At 38.7% G+C, this 13,992-nt stretch overlaps 1 protein-coding gene across 4 annotated transcripts in view; it reads left to right on the plus strand.

The window, feature by feature from the left end:
• The window catches only part of LOC127500105 (xaa-Pro dipeptidase), a 294,666-nt gene extending 281,832 nt beyond the window's left edge, over positions 1–12,834 (plus strand). The window contains exons 11-16 of one of the 4 annotated variants that reach the window (XM_051871030.1): positions 719–787; positions 1,589–1,666; positions 2,377–2,525; positions 2,611–2,795; positions 2,952–3,143; positions 12,675–12,834. In XM_051871030.1, the coding sequence (XP_051726990.1) occupies positions 719–787; positions 1,589–1,666; positions 2,377–2,525; positions 2,611–2,795; positions 2,952–3,143; positions 12,675–12,818 (817 nt within the window). In that variant the 3' untranslated portion in view covers positions 12,819–12,834. Of the gene's footprint in view, positions 1–718; positions 788–1,588; positions 1,667–2,376; positions 2,526–2,610; positions 2,796–2,951; positions 3,144–3,427; positions 3,950–6,548; positions 6,708–9,606; positions 10,003–12,674 lie in introns of those variants that run through there. The other 3 variants (XM_051871028.1, XM_051871031.1, XM_051871029.1) reach the window with 3 other exon arrangements.
• The last annotated feature ends 1,158 nt before the right edge of the window (positions 12,835–13,992 follow it).

Consider the following 13,992-nt stretch of genomic DNA (forward strand, 5'->3'; position numbering starts at 1 on the left):
GTATGAAAATACATTTATTAAACACATTATAGATATGCTAATAAATCAAGAACAAAGCATTTATAGGTGTATTTATAAACTGCTTATTAATGTCTATTAATGCTTTATAAATGATGAACTAACTATTTACTAATGCTTAACTAATGATTCATAGCGTGAGTTATTCTAAAGTGTTACCAATTTATTTTTTGTTAGGTGGTTGCTAGAGTGTCTGAGTGGTTGTTAGTGTGTTGCTATGTGGTTGCTAGGGTGTCTGAGTGTCTCTGATCCTTTAATGTGCATCTGTGGGGTTTTATGGCACAACAGATGAAAACCTCTCGTCTCTTTACTTCATATCAGTGTGCATCTCTGTGTTGTTGATGTGGAGATATGAAGTTATCACTCAAGGTTTTCTGAGGCTGCCACTTTTTTCAATTGATATCGACTGACAGGCTCTTTCAGGCTCTTCATGTTGCATTTTACAATTTTAGTGCCGGTCACAGTGGAGAAATGAAAGCAAGCGGTTTCTGTGACGCTTTTGGCTGATGCTTTGGATTCAGTTCTTTGAAATGTTCTCATTGAATTTAAAATAAGAATTGGGGTTAATGACATTACACTGCAAAAAGTATTATTAAAACTATTATTATGCATCATTTTCTGTAATTTCTTTTCTTTCTTTTGCTTTTGTGCTGAAGTATGACTGAGATTCACTGATGCTCATGTGAAATGTGTGTTTCAGTCTGTTCCAGCACTACTGTTACTCTCGCGGAGGGATGCGTCACACCTCGTACACCTGCATCTGCGGAAGGTAAATCACCACCAACACAAACAATAGATCAGAACCGGTCAGCGATCAGAGGCTGTTGTGGTCATTACTGATGTTCTTACTGAGTGTTACACAAACAACACAAGACCTTACAGTGCAATAACAGACCACAGGAAATTGCTGCTGTGTGTGTGTGTGTGTGTGTGTGTGTGTGTGTGTGTGTGTGCGCATCTTAGTGTCCAATATCATTCTGTACCCAGAGCAAGAGATGTGTCTTGAAGTTAAATCAGCTAAAGCAAAAGTTGAATCACAGCAAACATCAGATAAATGAACTTCAGACATGTTTCGGTTTCAGTGTTGAATGCATAGTTCACCTAAAAATGTTTGTTAACCTATAAAAGTAGAAAAAGCACTATAACATTGTAGTGCATGTGACGTGCATTAAGTCTTTTGAAATCATATGATTGTGTGTGATGAACACTTTTTCATGCATATTCAAACCAGGCACATCACGATTATTTATGATACAAGATTTTCAGTGAATAATGACTTAAAATTCAAGTTTTGTCACACAGTTGTTGTTTTTTGGGGGGTGAAGTGTAATTTAAAACTTGATGGGACAATTTTAAAGTCCGGTTCAGCTCTTGAACGTGGCATTGACCATTATTTACCAATAATGCATCTGTCACTGACCACCTACAGCTCTGAGGGACTGAACTTCCTCAACAGTTAAAGATAAAAAGATAGATGATGTTCATCAGAATGTAGAGGATGATATGGTCAATTCTGGTCAATTATTTGAGTTATTTTGGGTTGCATGTTAACATGTTAAAACTCCAACAGTGGGAATAACTCCTCCGTCCTGCATTACGGACACGCCGGAGCTCCCAATGACAAAACCATCCAGGATGGAGACATGTGGTGAGTTTATAAGCCTCTTTTACCTATTTGAATAAATCATGTTCTGTGTCAGCTGTCTTGTTGATTCAAGCAGGTGTTGAATATTTACTCTTCAGTGTTCTGACTTCATGATCTCTTTTTAAGCAGTTGCACACTGACCCCTGGTGGACAGGAAATACAAACACACTTTTCATCTTTTGCAAGCACATCTTTGATATGATTTTCAAAGTTGAAGCTGATTTACTACATTCAAATGATATTTATGTCATTAAATTAGTTTTCAGACATAGGAAGTGTTTATTTTGAAAATCAAAACAAGTCTCTAAAAGTATGTGCATCAAAATTCTATATCCATAAACAAAAATTAATTAAAATGATACCTATTTAGTGAAATTCAGATTTTTTTGTTTCTATATCATTTATTGCATTAATATCCTGTACACTGAAAAACAACATTGTAAGTTGTATGTTAAATGGTTTGTTGAAATCTATAATAAACAATATAAAAGGGGAAATGGCTTTTCTTGAAGCCCAGAGGCCTTTTGTGGTTTTTGGTGATACTGTTCATTGTAAAATGTCAAATAAATATTAATAATTATAAACTAGGAATACTCAGTCAGTATTTCATGTCACCAAACCAAATCATAAAACTAAACCCAAGCCATAGAAGTGTTTTTAGATCTGGTCCAGGGAAAGATTCCTATAAAAACCGTCTGATTGTTTCCTGACAGTCTGTTTGACATGGGCGGAGAGTATTACTGCTACTCCTCAGACATCACCTGCTCCTTCCCGGCCAACGGCAAGTTCACCGCTGACCAGAGAGCCATTTATGAAGCCGTGCTGAAGTCCTCCAGAGCCGTGATGGCCGCCATCAAACCAGGTACAAACACAGAGAGTCTCCATACCAAATACTAGCAGTCTAATGATGGTCTAAGCTCAGAAATGTCTCTGATGTCACCGGTCAGGTGTGAAGTGGACGGACATGCATCGTCTGGCTGACCGGGTTCACCTGGAGGAGCTGGTTAGGATCGGGATCCTGCGTGGGAAGGTGGAGGAGATGCTGAAGGTTCATCTGGGCTCCGTGTTCATGCCGCACGGACTGGGTCACCTGCTGGGCATCGACGTCCACGATGTGGGAGGATATCCAGAGGTCAGTTCTGAGTGTTTCATCAGAGACGGAGAGATTTCCTTTGTGCTGTCAGACTTTTTCCTCTTTATTAAAGTGTCTCTTTTTTCCCCTCACTGAGGTTCGTGTATGATGTTGGTAAAGATTCAGTGAAAGTGATTCTGTGTTTCTGTTCTTCAGGGCACCGACCGCGTGGACGAGCCGGGGCTGAAGAGTCTGCGGATGGGCCGTGTGGTGCAGGAGCGCATGGTCCTCACGGTGGAGCCGGGAATCTATTTCATCAACCACCTGCTGGATAAAGCGCTCAACTCACCGGCTCAGTGCGGCTTCATCAACAACGACGTCCTGAATCGCTTCCGCGGCTTCGGCGGGGTCAGAATTATTACAAACTAATCATATATTCCAGTAGATTCACATCAATCCATAACTAGTCCTTTCTTTAACACCATATCATTTTTGCAGGTTATTTTGCCAATGATTTGTCAATATATAATATTATATGCTATAATGTATGCATAATTACATATATGATGAATTATATACATATATAATACAGTATAGTTTTAATATTTCACTTTGAATTCAGATATTAGAAACACTGTTCAGACTATTTTAATGCACATGAATATCGATCATGTGTGTTTGTGTATCTTCAGGTGCGCATTGAGGATGATATCGCTGTGACGGCTGACGGTGTGGAGCTGCTGACCTGCGTTCCTCGAACCGTGGAGGAGATCGAGGCGTTCATGGCGGAGGAAACGTCCAAAACTTTCAGTCCCATCAGCAGCCAGAAATTCTGAGATGATGATTATGATTATGATGATGATGATGATGACACTCCTTTCTTTAACATATCAGACTTTACAGTGTATCTCAGTAAATGAGTATCTTTGATATTTGACTCTATAAAGGGAAACACGTGACAGCTTCTGTTTGTATGACGTCTCTTATGGAAATCAGTATCACAAATGAATTACAGGATCATTTATGCTTTCATGAAGCAGCTGTGGAACATTTTCAGAGTTTGATATTCTTAATAAAAGCAGCTCTGAACTTTATTTAGCCTGACTTAAGAGAACTTTACTCAGTTCATTTGCTTTTTATCCTGTATACTTTGTGCAAGTTTGTAAGAAAATGCAGTGCTTATTTTTAATAAACATCTGATTTTTCTAGCATCATTTAGAATTGTGTGCAAAATATTATTTACTAATTCAGAAAATTCTGTCATGTTGTTTAAGAAACTCTGTCTCTTTCATTGTGATTAATGTCAAGTGGACAGAAGATGACAAAAATGATTTCTATCTTTTTTTCAACTCATTTCTCTGGATGCAAAAAAACAAATACAGTTGAGGTGAACATAATTAATGATGGAAACGGATGCAACAACATTGACATTAAAGTGCCGCACCCTCAAATCATCTCCTGTATTTGGGTGATTTACTGGAAAGTTCATTAAAGAAAAGTCAGGTGACTCAACGGCAATCTTAGTTCTGTAACACCCTCAAACTGTTGTTTCACACGTATGTAAACAAGTACAGCTGGAATCTACTGGAATGGAGAAAGACAATCTTCAAAACTGTTTGCTAAGATCACAATTCAGTAACATTCAAAACAGCACGAAAATCTGACAATGTTCCTGGTCAGATGGTGTGGTCTGACCTTCGACTATCAGCAGAATTTACATTATTCAGTTTATTCTGGCCAAGAACCGCCTGCTGAGATGAGAAGACACCGTCTGACTGACGTTAAATGACGTTCGTTCGTTTTCACATGTTTTTTAGGGTCAGATTTGTGTGAAATGAACAATACAAAAACAGACAGATGTGTCAAATAATGGTGTGGCAGATTCCGATGATTGTACAGAAATGTGCAACAACTAAATCTTATGTTCTAACCCTAGACCTTTAAAAGTTCGTAACAGCAACCATCTCAAAGAGACGTCCAGGTCGTCCACGGAAGTTAACACCTCGACAGGAGCATCTTCTGATGAGAAGGGTTGAAGAAAATCGGCATGCAAGTTCACTGCAGTTATCTGAAGAAGTAGAAAGCCAAACTGGGGTGACTATTTCCCGTGACACAACATGGCGTACACTGCAGAGGAATGGCGTGCATGGGTGCATCTCAGGTGCATCTCAATAAATGAGAATATCATGAAAAAGTTTTTTTTTTTTTTTTTTTTTTTTTTGTAATTTAATTCAAAAAGTAAAACTTAAATATATTCTAGATTAGACATAAAGTAAAATATTTCCAAACTTTTTTGTTTTCATTTTGATGATTACAGCTTGCTGCTCATCAAAATAAAAAAAATCAGTATCTCAAATTATTAGAAGTTCTATTAAATGACCATTCTCAGGGTATAAATACTGGGTTTAGGTCAGTGATCCCAACAGCAGTCATGGGGAAGTCTGCTGACTGGACAGTTGTCCAGAAGACGATCATCAAGACCCGCTACAGTGAGGGTAAGCCACAGAGGGTCACTGCTGAAAGAGCTGGCTGTTCACAGAGTGCTGTGCCAAAGCATATTCATGGAAAGTTGACTGGAAGGAAAAAGTGTGGTAGGAAAAGGTGTACAAGTGAAAGGAATGACCGCAGGCTTGAGAAGATTGTCAGGCGAAGCTGATTTAAGAACTTAGGAGAGCTTCAATAGGAGAGGACTGAATCTGGAGTCAGTGCATCAAGAGCCACCACACACAGACGTCTTCAGGAAATGGGCTACAACTGTCACATTCCACGAACCAAAGACAACGTCAGAAGCGTCTTACCTGGGCTAAGGAGAAAAAGAACTGGACTGTTGCCCAGTGGTCCAAAGTTCTCTTTTCAGATGAAAGTAAATTTTGCATTTCATTTGGAAATCAAGGTCCCAGAGTCTGGAGGAAGAGTGGAGAGGCATGGAAACCATGTTGCTTGAAGTCCAGTGTGAAGTTTCCACAGTCAGTGATGATTTGGGCTGCCATGTCATCTGCTGGTGTTGTGTTTTCTGAAGTCCACAGTCAACGCAGCCATCTACCAGGAAATTTTAGAGCACTTCATGCTTCCTTCTGCTGACAAGCTTTATGGAGATGCTGATTTCATTTTCCAGCAGGATTTGGCACCTGCCCACACTGCCAAAGGTACCAAAAGCTGGTTCAATGACCATGGTGTTACTGTGCTTGACTGGCCATCAAACTCGCCTGACCTGAAGCCCATAGAGAATCTATAGTCAAGAGGAAGATGAGAGACACCAGACCCAACAATGCAGATGAGCTGAAGGCCGCTATCAAAGCAACCTGGGCTTCATTACACCTGAGCAGTGCCACAGGCTGATCGCCTCCATGCCACGCCACATTGATGCAGTAATTCATGCAAAAGGAGACCCAACCAAGTATTGAGTGCATGGAAATGAACATACTTTTCAGAAGCCTGACATTTCTGTTTAAAATATCCTTTTTTTTATTGATCTTATGAAGTATTCTAATTTGTTGAGATAGTGAATTGGTGGGTTTTTGTTAAATGTGAGCCAAAATCATCACAATTAAAAGAACCAAAGACTTAAAGTACTTCAGTCTGTGTGCATTGAATTTATTTAATACACGAGTTCCACAATTTGAGTTGAATTACTGAAATAAATGAACTTTTCCACGACATTCTAATTTATTGAGATGCACCTGTATATCATGAATTATATACATATAATACAGTATAGTTTTAATATTTCACTTTGAATTCAGATATTAGAAACACTGTTTAGACTATTTTAATGCACATGAATATCGATCATGTGTGTTTGTGTATCTTCAGGTGCGCATTGAGGATGATATCGCTGTGACGGCTGACGGCGTGGATCTGCTGACCTGCGTTCCTCGAACCGTGGAGGAGATCGAGGCGTTCATGGTGGAGGAAACGTCCAAACCCTTCAGTCCCATCAGCAGCCAGAAATTCTGAGATAATTATGATGATGATGATGATGACACTCCTTTCTTCAACATATCAGACTTTAACCTTTATCAAAGTAAATGAGTATCTTTGATATTTGACTCTATAAAGGGAAACACATGACAGCTTCTGTTTGTATGACGTCTCTTATGGAAATCAGTATCACAAATGAATTACAGGATCATTTAAGCTTTCATGAAGCAGCTGTGGAACATTTTCAGAGTTTGATTTTCTTAATAAAAGCAGCTCTGAACTTTATTTAGCCTGACTTAAGAGAACTTTGGTCAATTCATTTGCTTTTTATCCTGTATACTTTTTGCAAGTTTGTAAGAAAATGCAATGCTTATTTTTAATAAACATCTGATTTTTTTTAGCATCATTTAGAATTGTGTGCAAAATATTATTTACTAATTCATAAAATTCTTTCATGTTGTTTAAGACAATAAAAATGCTTTCTATCTTTTCAACTCATTTTCTTGGATGCAAATAAAAAATACAGTTGAGGTGAACACAATTAATGATGGAAACGGATGCAACGACATTGACATTAAAGTGCAGCACCCTCAAATCATCTCCTGTATTTGGGTGATTTACTGGAAAGTTCATTAAAGAAAAGTCAGGTGACTCAACGGCAATCTTAGTTCTGTAACACCCTCAAACTGTTGTTTCACACGTATGTAAACAAGTACAGCTGGAATCTACTGGAATGGAGAAAGACAATCTTCAAAACTGTTTGCTAAGATCACAATTCAGTAACATTCAAAACAGCACTAAAATCTGACAATGTTCCTGGTCAGATGGTGTGGTCTGACCTTCGACTATCAGCAGAGTAAAGTCTGATTTACATTATTCAGTTTATTCTGGACAAGAACCGCCTGCTGAGATGAGAAGACACCGTCTGACTGACGTTAAATGACGTTTGTTCATTTTCACATGTTTTTTAGGGTCAGATTTGTCTGAAATGAACAATACAAAAACAGACAGATGTGTCAAATAATGGTGTGGCAGATTCCGATGATTGTACAGAAATGTGCAACAACTAAATCTTATGTTCTAACCCTAGACCTTTAAAAGTTCGTAACAGCAACCATCTCAAAGAGACGTCCAGGTCGTCCACGGAAGTTAACACCTCGACAGGAGCGTCTTCTGATGAGAAGGGTTGAAGAAAATCGGCATGCAAGTTCACTGCAGTTATCTAAAGAAGTAGAAAGCCAAACTGGGGTGACTATTTCCCGTGACACAACATGGCGTACACTGCAGAGAGATGGCGTGCATGGGTGCATCTCAGGTGCATCTCAATAAGAATATCATGAAAAAGTTTTTTTTTTTTTTTGTAATTTAATTCAAAAAGTAAAACATAAATATATTCTAGATTTATTAGACATAAAGTAAAATATTTCCAGACTTTTTTGTTTTCATTTTGATGATTACAGCTTGCTGCTCATCAAAATCAAAATTATTAGAAAATTATTAGAAGTTATATTAAATGACCATTCTCAGGGTATAAATACTGGGTTTAGGTCAGTGATCCCAACAGCAGTCATGGGGAAGTCTGCTGACTGGACAGTTGTCCAGAAGACGATCATCAAGACCCTCTACAGTGAGGGTAAGCCACAGAGGTCACTGCTGAAAGAGCTGGCTGTTCGCAGAGTGCTGTGCCAAAGCATATTCATGGAAAGTTGACTGGAAGGAAAAAGTGTGGTAGGAAAAGGTATACAAGTGAAAGGAATGACCGCAGGCTTGAGAAGATTGTCAGGCGAAGCCGATTTAAGAACTTAGGAGAGCTTCAAAAGGAGTGGACTGAAGCTGGAGTCAGTGCATCAAGAGCCACCACACACAGACGTCTTCAGGAAATGGGCTACAACTGTCACATTCCACGAACCAAAGACAACGTCAGAAGCGTCTTACCTGGGCTAAGGAGAAAAAGAACTGGACTGTTGCCCAGTGGTCCAAAGTCCTCTTTTCAGATGAAAGTAAATTTTGCATTTCATTTAGAAATCAAGGTCCCAGAGTCTGGAGGAAGAGTGGAGAGGCACGGAAACCATGTTGCTTGAAGTCCAGTGTGAAGTTTCCACAGTCAGTGATGATTTGGGCTGCCATGTCATCTGCTGGTGTTGTGTTTTCTGAAGTCCACAGTCAACGCAGCCGTATACCAGGAAATTTTAAAGCACTTCATGCTTCCTTCTGCTGACAAGCTTTATGGAGATGCTGATTTCATTTTCCAGCAGGATTCGGCACCTGCTCACACTGCCAAAGGTACCAAAAGCTGGTTCAATGACCATGGTGTTACTGTGCTTGACTGGCCATCAAACTCGCCTGACCTGAAGCCCATAGAGAATCTATAGTCAAGAGGAAGATGAGAGACACCAGACCCAACAATGCAGATGAGCTGAAGGCCGCTATCAAAGCAACCTGGGCTTCATTACACCTGAGCAGTGCCACAGGCTGATCGCCTCCATGCCACGCCACATTGATGCAGTAATTCATGCAAAAGGAGCCCCAACCAAGTATTGAGTGCATAGAAATGAACATACTTTTCAGAAGCCTGACATTTCTGTTTAAAATATCCTTTTTTTTATTGATCTTATGAAGTATTCTAATTTGTTGAGATAGTGAATTGGTGGGTTTTTGTTAAATGTGAGCCAAAATCATCACAATTAAAAGAACCAAAGACTTAAAGTACTTCAGTCTGTGTGCATTGAATTTATTTAATACACGAGTTAAACAATTTGAGTTGAATTACTGAAATAAATGAACTTTTCCACGACATTCTAATTTATTGAGATGCACCTGTATATCATGAATTATATACATATAATACAGTATAGTTTTAATATTTCACTTTGAATTCAGATATTAGAAACACTGTTTAGACTATTTTAATGCACATGAATATCGGTCATGTGTGTTTGTGTATCTTCAGGTGCGCATTGAGGATGATATCGCTGTGACGGCTGACGGCGTGGAGCTGCTGACCTGCGTTCCTCGAACCGTGGAGGAGATCGAGGCGTTCATGGCGGAGGAAACGTCCAAACCCTTCAGTCCCATCAGCAGCCAGAAATTCTGAGATAATTATGATTATGATGATGATGATGACACTCCTTTCTTCAACATATCAGACTTTAACCTTTATCAAAGTAAATGAGTATCTTTGATATTTGACTCTATAAAGGGAAACACATGACAGCTTCTGTTTGTATGACGTCTCTTATGGAAATCAGTATCACAAATGAATTACAGGATCATTTATGCTTTCATGAAGCAGCTGTGGAACATTTTCAGAGTTTGATATTCTTAATAAAAGCAGCTCTGAACTTTATTTAGCCTGACTTAAGAGAACTTTGGTCAATTCATTTGCTTTTTATCCTGTATACTTTTTGCAAGTTTGTAAGAAAATGCAATGCTTATTTTTAATAAACATCTGATTTTTTTTTTAGCATCATTTAGAATTGTGTGCAAAATATTATTTACTAATTCAGAAAATTCTGTCATGTTGTTTAAGACGATAAAAATGCTTTCTATCTTTTCAACTCATTTTCTTGGATGCAAATAAAAAATACAGTTGAGGTGCACATTATTAATGATGGAAACGGATGCAACGACATTGACATTAAAGTGTCGCACCCTCAAATCATCTCCTGTATTTGGGTGATTTACTGGAAAGTTCATTAAAGAAAAGTCAGGTGACTCAACGGCAATCTTAGTTCTGTAACACCCTCAAACTGTTGTTTCACACGTATGTAAACAAGTACAGCTGGAATCTACTGGAATGGAGAAAGACAATCTTCAAAACTGTTTGCTAAGATCACAATTCAGTAACATTCAAAACAGCACGAAAATCTGACAATGTTCCTGGTCAGATGGTGTGGTCTGACCTTCGACTATCAGCAGAATTTACATTATTCAGTTTATTCTGGCCAAGAACCGTCTGCTGAGATGAGAAGACACCGTCTGACTGACGTTAAATGACGTTTGTTCTTTTTCACATGTTTTTTAGGGTCAGATTTGTCTGAAATGAACAATACAAAAACAGACAGATGTGTCAAATAATGGTGTGGCAGATTCCAATGATTGTACAGAAATGTGCAACAACTAAATCTTATGTTCTAACCCTAGACCTTTAAAAGTTCGTAACAGCAACCATCTCAAAGAGACGTCCAGGTCGTCCACGGAAGTTAACACCTCGACAGGAGCATCTTCTGATGAGAAGGGTTGAAGAAAATCGGTATGCAAGTTCACTGCAGTTATCTGAAGAAGTAGAAAGCCAAACTGGGGTGACTATTTCCCGTGACACAACACGGCGTACACTGCAGAGGAATGGCGTGCATGGGTGCATCTCAGGTGCATCTCAATAAATTAGAATATCATGAAAAAGATTTTTTTTTTTTTTTTTTGTAATTTAATTCAAAAAGTAAAACTTAAATATATTCTAGATTTATTAGACATAAAGTAAAATATTTCCAGACTTTTTTGTTTTCATTTTGATGATTACAGCTTGCTGCTCATCAAAATCAAAATTATTAGAAAATTATTAGAAGTTCTATTAAATGACCATTCTCAGGGTATAAATACTGGGTTTAGGTCAGTGATCCCAACAGCAGTCATGGGGAAGTCTGCTGACTTGACAGTTGTCCAGAAGACGATCATCAAGACCCTCTACAGTGAGGGTAAGCCACAGAGGTCACTGCTGAAAGAGTTGGCTGTTCGCAGAGTGCTGTGCCAAAGCATATTCATGGAATGATGACTGGAAGGAAAAAGTGTGGTAGGAAAAGGTGTACAAGTGAAAGGAATGACCGCAGGCTTGAGAAGATTGTCAGGCGAAGCTGATTTAAGAACTTAGGAGAGCTTCAATAGGAGAGGACTGAATCTGGAGTCAGTGCATCAAGAGCCACCACACACAGACGTCTTCAGGAAATGGGCTACAACTGTCACATTCCACGAACCAAAGACAACGTCAGAAGCGTCTTACCTGGGCTAAGGAGAAAAAGAACTGGACTGTTGCCCAGTGGTCCAAAGTCCTCTTTTCAGATGAAAGTAAATTTTGCATTTCATTTGGAAATCAAGGTCCCAGAGTTTGGAGGAAGAGTGGAGAGGCACAGAAACCATGTTGCTTGAAGTCCAGTGTGAAGTTTCCACAGTCAGTGATGATTTGGGCTGCCATGTCATCTGCTGGTGTTGGTCCACTGTGTTTTCTGAAGTCCAAAGTCAACGCAGCCATCTACCAGGAAATTTTAGAGCACTTCATGCTTCCTTCTGCTGACAAGCTTTATGGAGATGCTGATTTCATTTTCCAGCAGGATTTGGCACCTGCCCACACTGCCAAAGGTACCAAAAGCTGGTTCAATGACTATGGTGTTACTGTGCTTGATTGGCCAGCAAACTCGCCTGACCTGAAGCCCATAGAGAATCTATAGTCAAGAGGAAGATGAGAGACACCAGACCCAACAATGCAGATGAGCTGAAGGCCGCTATCAAAGCAACCTGGGCTTCATTACACCTGAGCAGTGCCACAGGCTGATCGCCTCCACGCCACGCCACATTGATGCAGTAATTCATGCAAAAGGAGACCCAACCAAGTATTGAGTGCATAGAAATGAACATACTTTTCAGAAGCCTGACATTTCTGTTTAAAATATCCTTTTTTTTATTATCTTATGAAGTATTCTAATTTGTTGAGATAGTGAATAGGTGGGTTTTTGTTAAATGTGAGCCAAAATCATCACAATTAAAAGAACCAAAGACTTAAAGTACTTCAGTCTGTGTGCATTGAATTTATGTAATACACGAGTTCCACAATTTGAGTTGAATTACTGAAATAAATGAACTTTTCCACGACATTCTAATTTATTGAGATGCACCTGTATATCATGAATTATATACATATAATACAGTATAGTTTTAATATTTCACTTTGAATTCAGATATTAGAAACACTGTTTAGACTATTTTAATGTACATGAATATTGATCATGTGTGTTTGTGTATCTTCAGGTGCGCATTGAGGATGATATCGCTGTGACGGCTGACGGCGTGGAGCTGCTGACCTGCGTTCCTCGAACCGTGGAGGAGATCGAGGCGTTCATGGTGGAGGAAACATCCAAAACCTTCAGTCCCATCAGCAGCCAGAAATTCTGAGATAATTATGATTATGATGATGATGATGACACTCCTTTCTTCAACATATCAGACTTTAACCTTTATCAAAGTAAATGAGTATCTTTGATATTTGACTCTATAAAGGGAAACACATGACAGCTTCTGTTTGTATGACGTCTCTTATGGAAATCAGTATCACAAATGAATTACAGGATCATTTATGCTTTCATGAAGCAGCCGTGGAACATTTTCAGAGTTTGATATTCTTAATAAAAGCAGCTCTGAACTTTATTTAGCCTGACTTAAGAGAACTTTGGTCAATTCATTTGCTTTTTATCCTGTATACTTTTTGCAAGTTTGTAAGAAAATGCAATGCTTATTTTTAATAAATATCTGATTTTTTTTTAGCATCATTTAGAATTGTGTGCAAAATATTATTTACTAATTCATAAAATTCTTTTATGTTGTTTAAGACGATAAAAATGCTTTCTATCTTTTCAACTCATTTTCTTGGATGCAAATAAAAAATACAGTTGAGGTGAACACAATTAATGATGGAAACGGATGCAACGACATTGACATTAAAGTGCCGCACCCTCAAATCATCTCCTGTATTTGGGTGATTTACTGGAAAGTTCATTAAAGAAAAGTCAGGTGACTCAAAGGCAATCTTAGTTCTGTAACACCCTCAAACTGTTGTTTCACACGTATGTAAACAAGTACAGCTGGAATCTACTGGAATGGAGAAAGACAATCTTCAAAACTGTTTGCTAAGATCACAATTCAGTAACATTCAAAACAGCACGAAAATCTGACAATGTTCCTGGTCAGATGGTGTGGCCTGACCTTCGACTATCAGCAGAGTAAAGTCTGATTTACATTATTCAGTTTATTCTGGACAAGAACCGCCTGCTGAGATGAGAAGACACCGTCTGACTGACGTTAAATGACGTTTGTTCGTTTTCACATGTTTTTTAGGGTCAGATTTGTGTGAAATGAACAATACAAAAACAGACAGATGTGTCAAATAATGGTGTGGCAGTTTCTGATGATTGTACAGAAATGTGTGGATCTGTGATCATAATTTCTGCCCGGCCATAAAGTAAACTCAAAAACGATTTGATGCCACTAGACTTTACCAAATCCATCAGTTCTTCCACTATAACTGACTGTCAGCCTGGTAAATGCTGTCTGAGGTTGGTCAGTGTGGAAA

The sequence above is a fragment of the Ctenopharyngodon idella genome, chromosome 18 (assembly GCF_019924925.1).
Source record: "Ctenopharyngodon idella isolate HZGC_01 chromosome 18, HZGC01, whole genome shotgun sequence".
NCBI classification, from domain to species: Eukaryota; Metazoa; Chordata; class Actinopteri; order Cypriniformes; family Xenocyprididae; genus Ctenopharyngodon; species Ctenopharyngodon idella.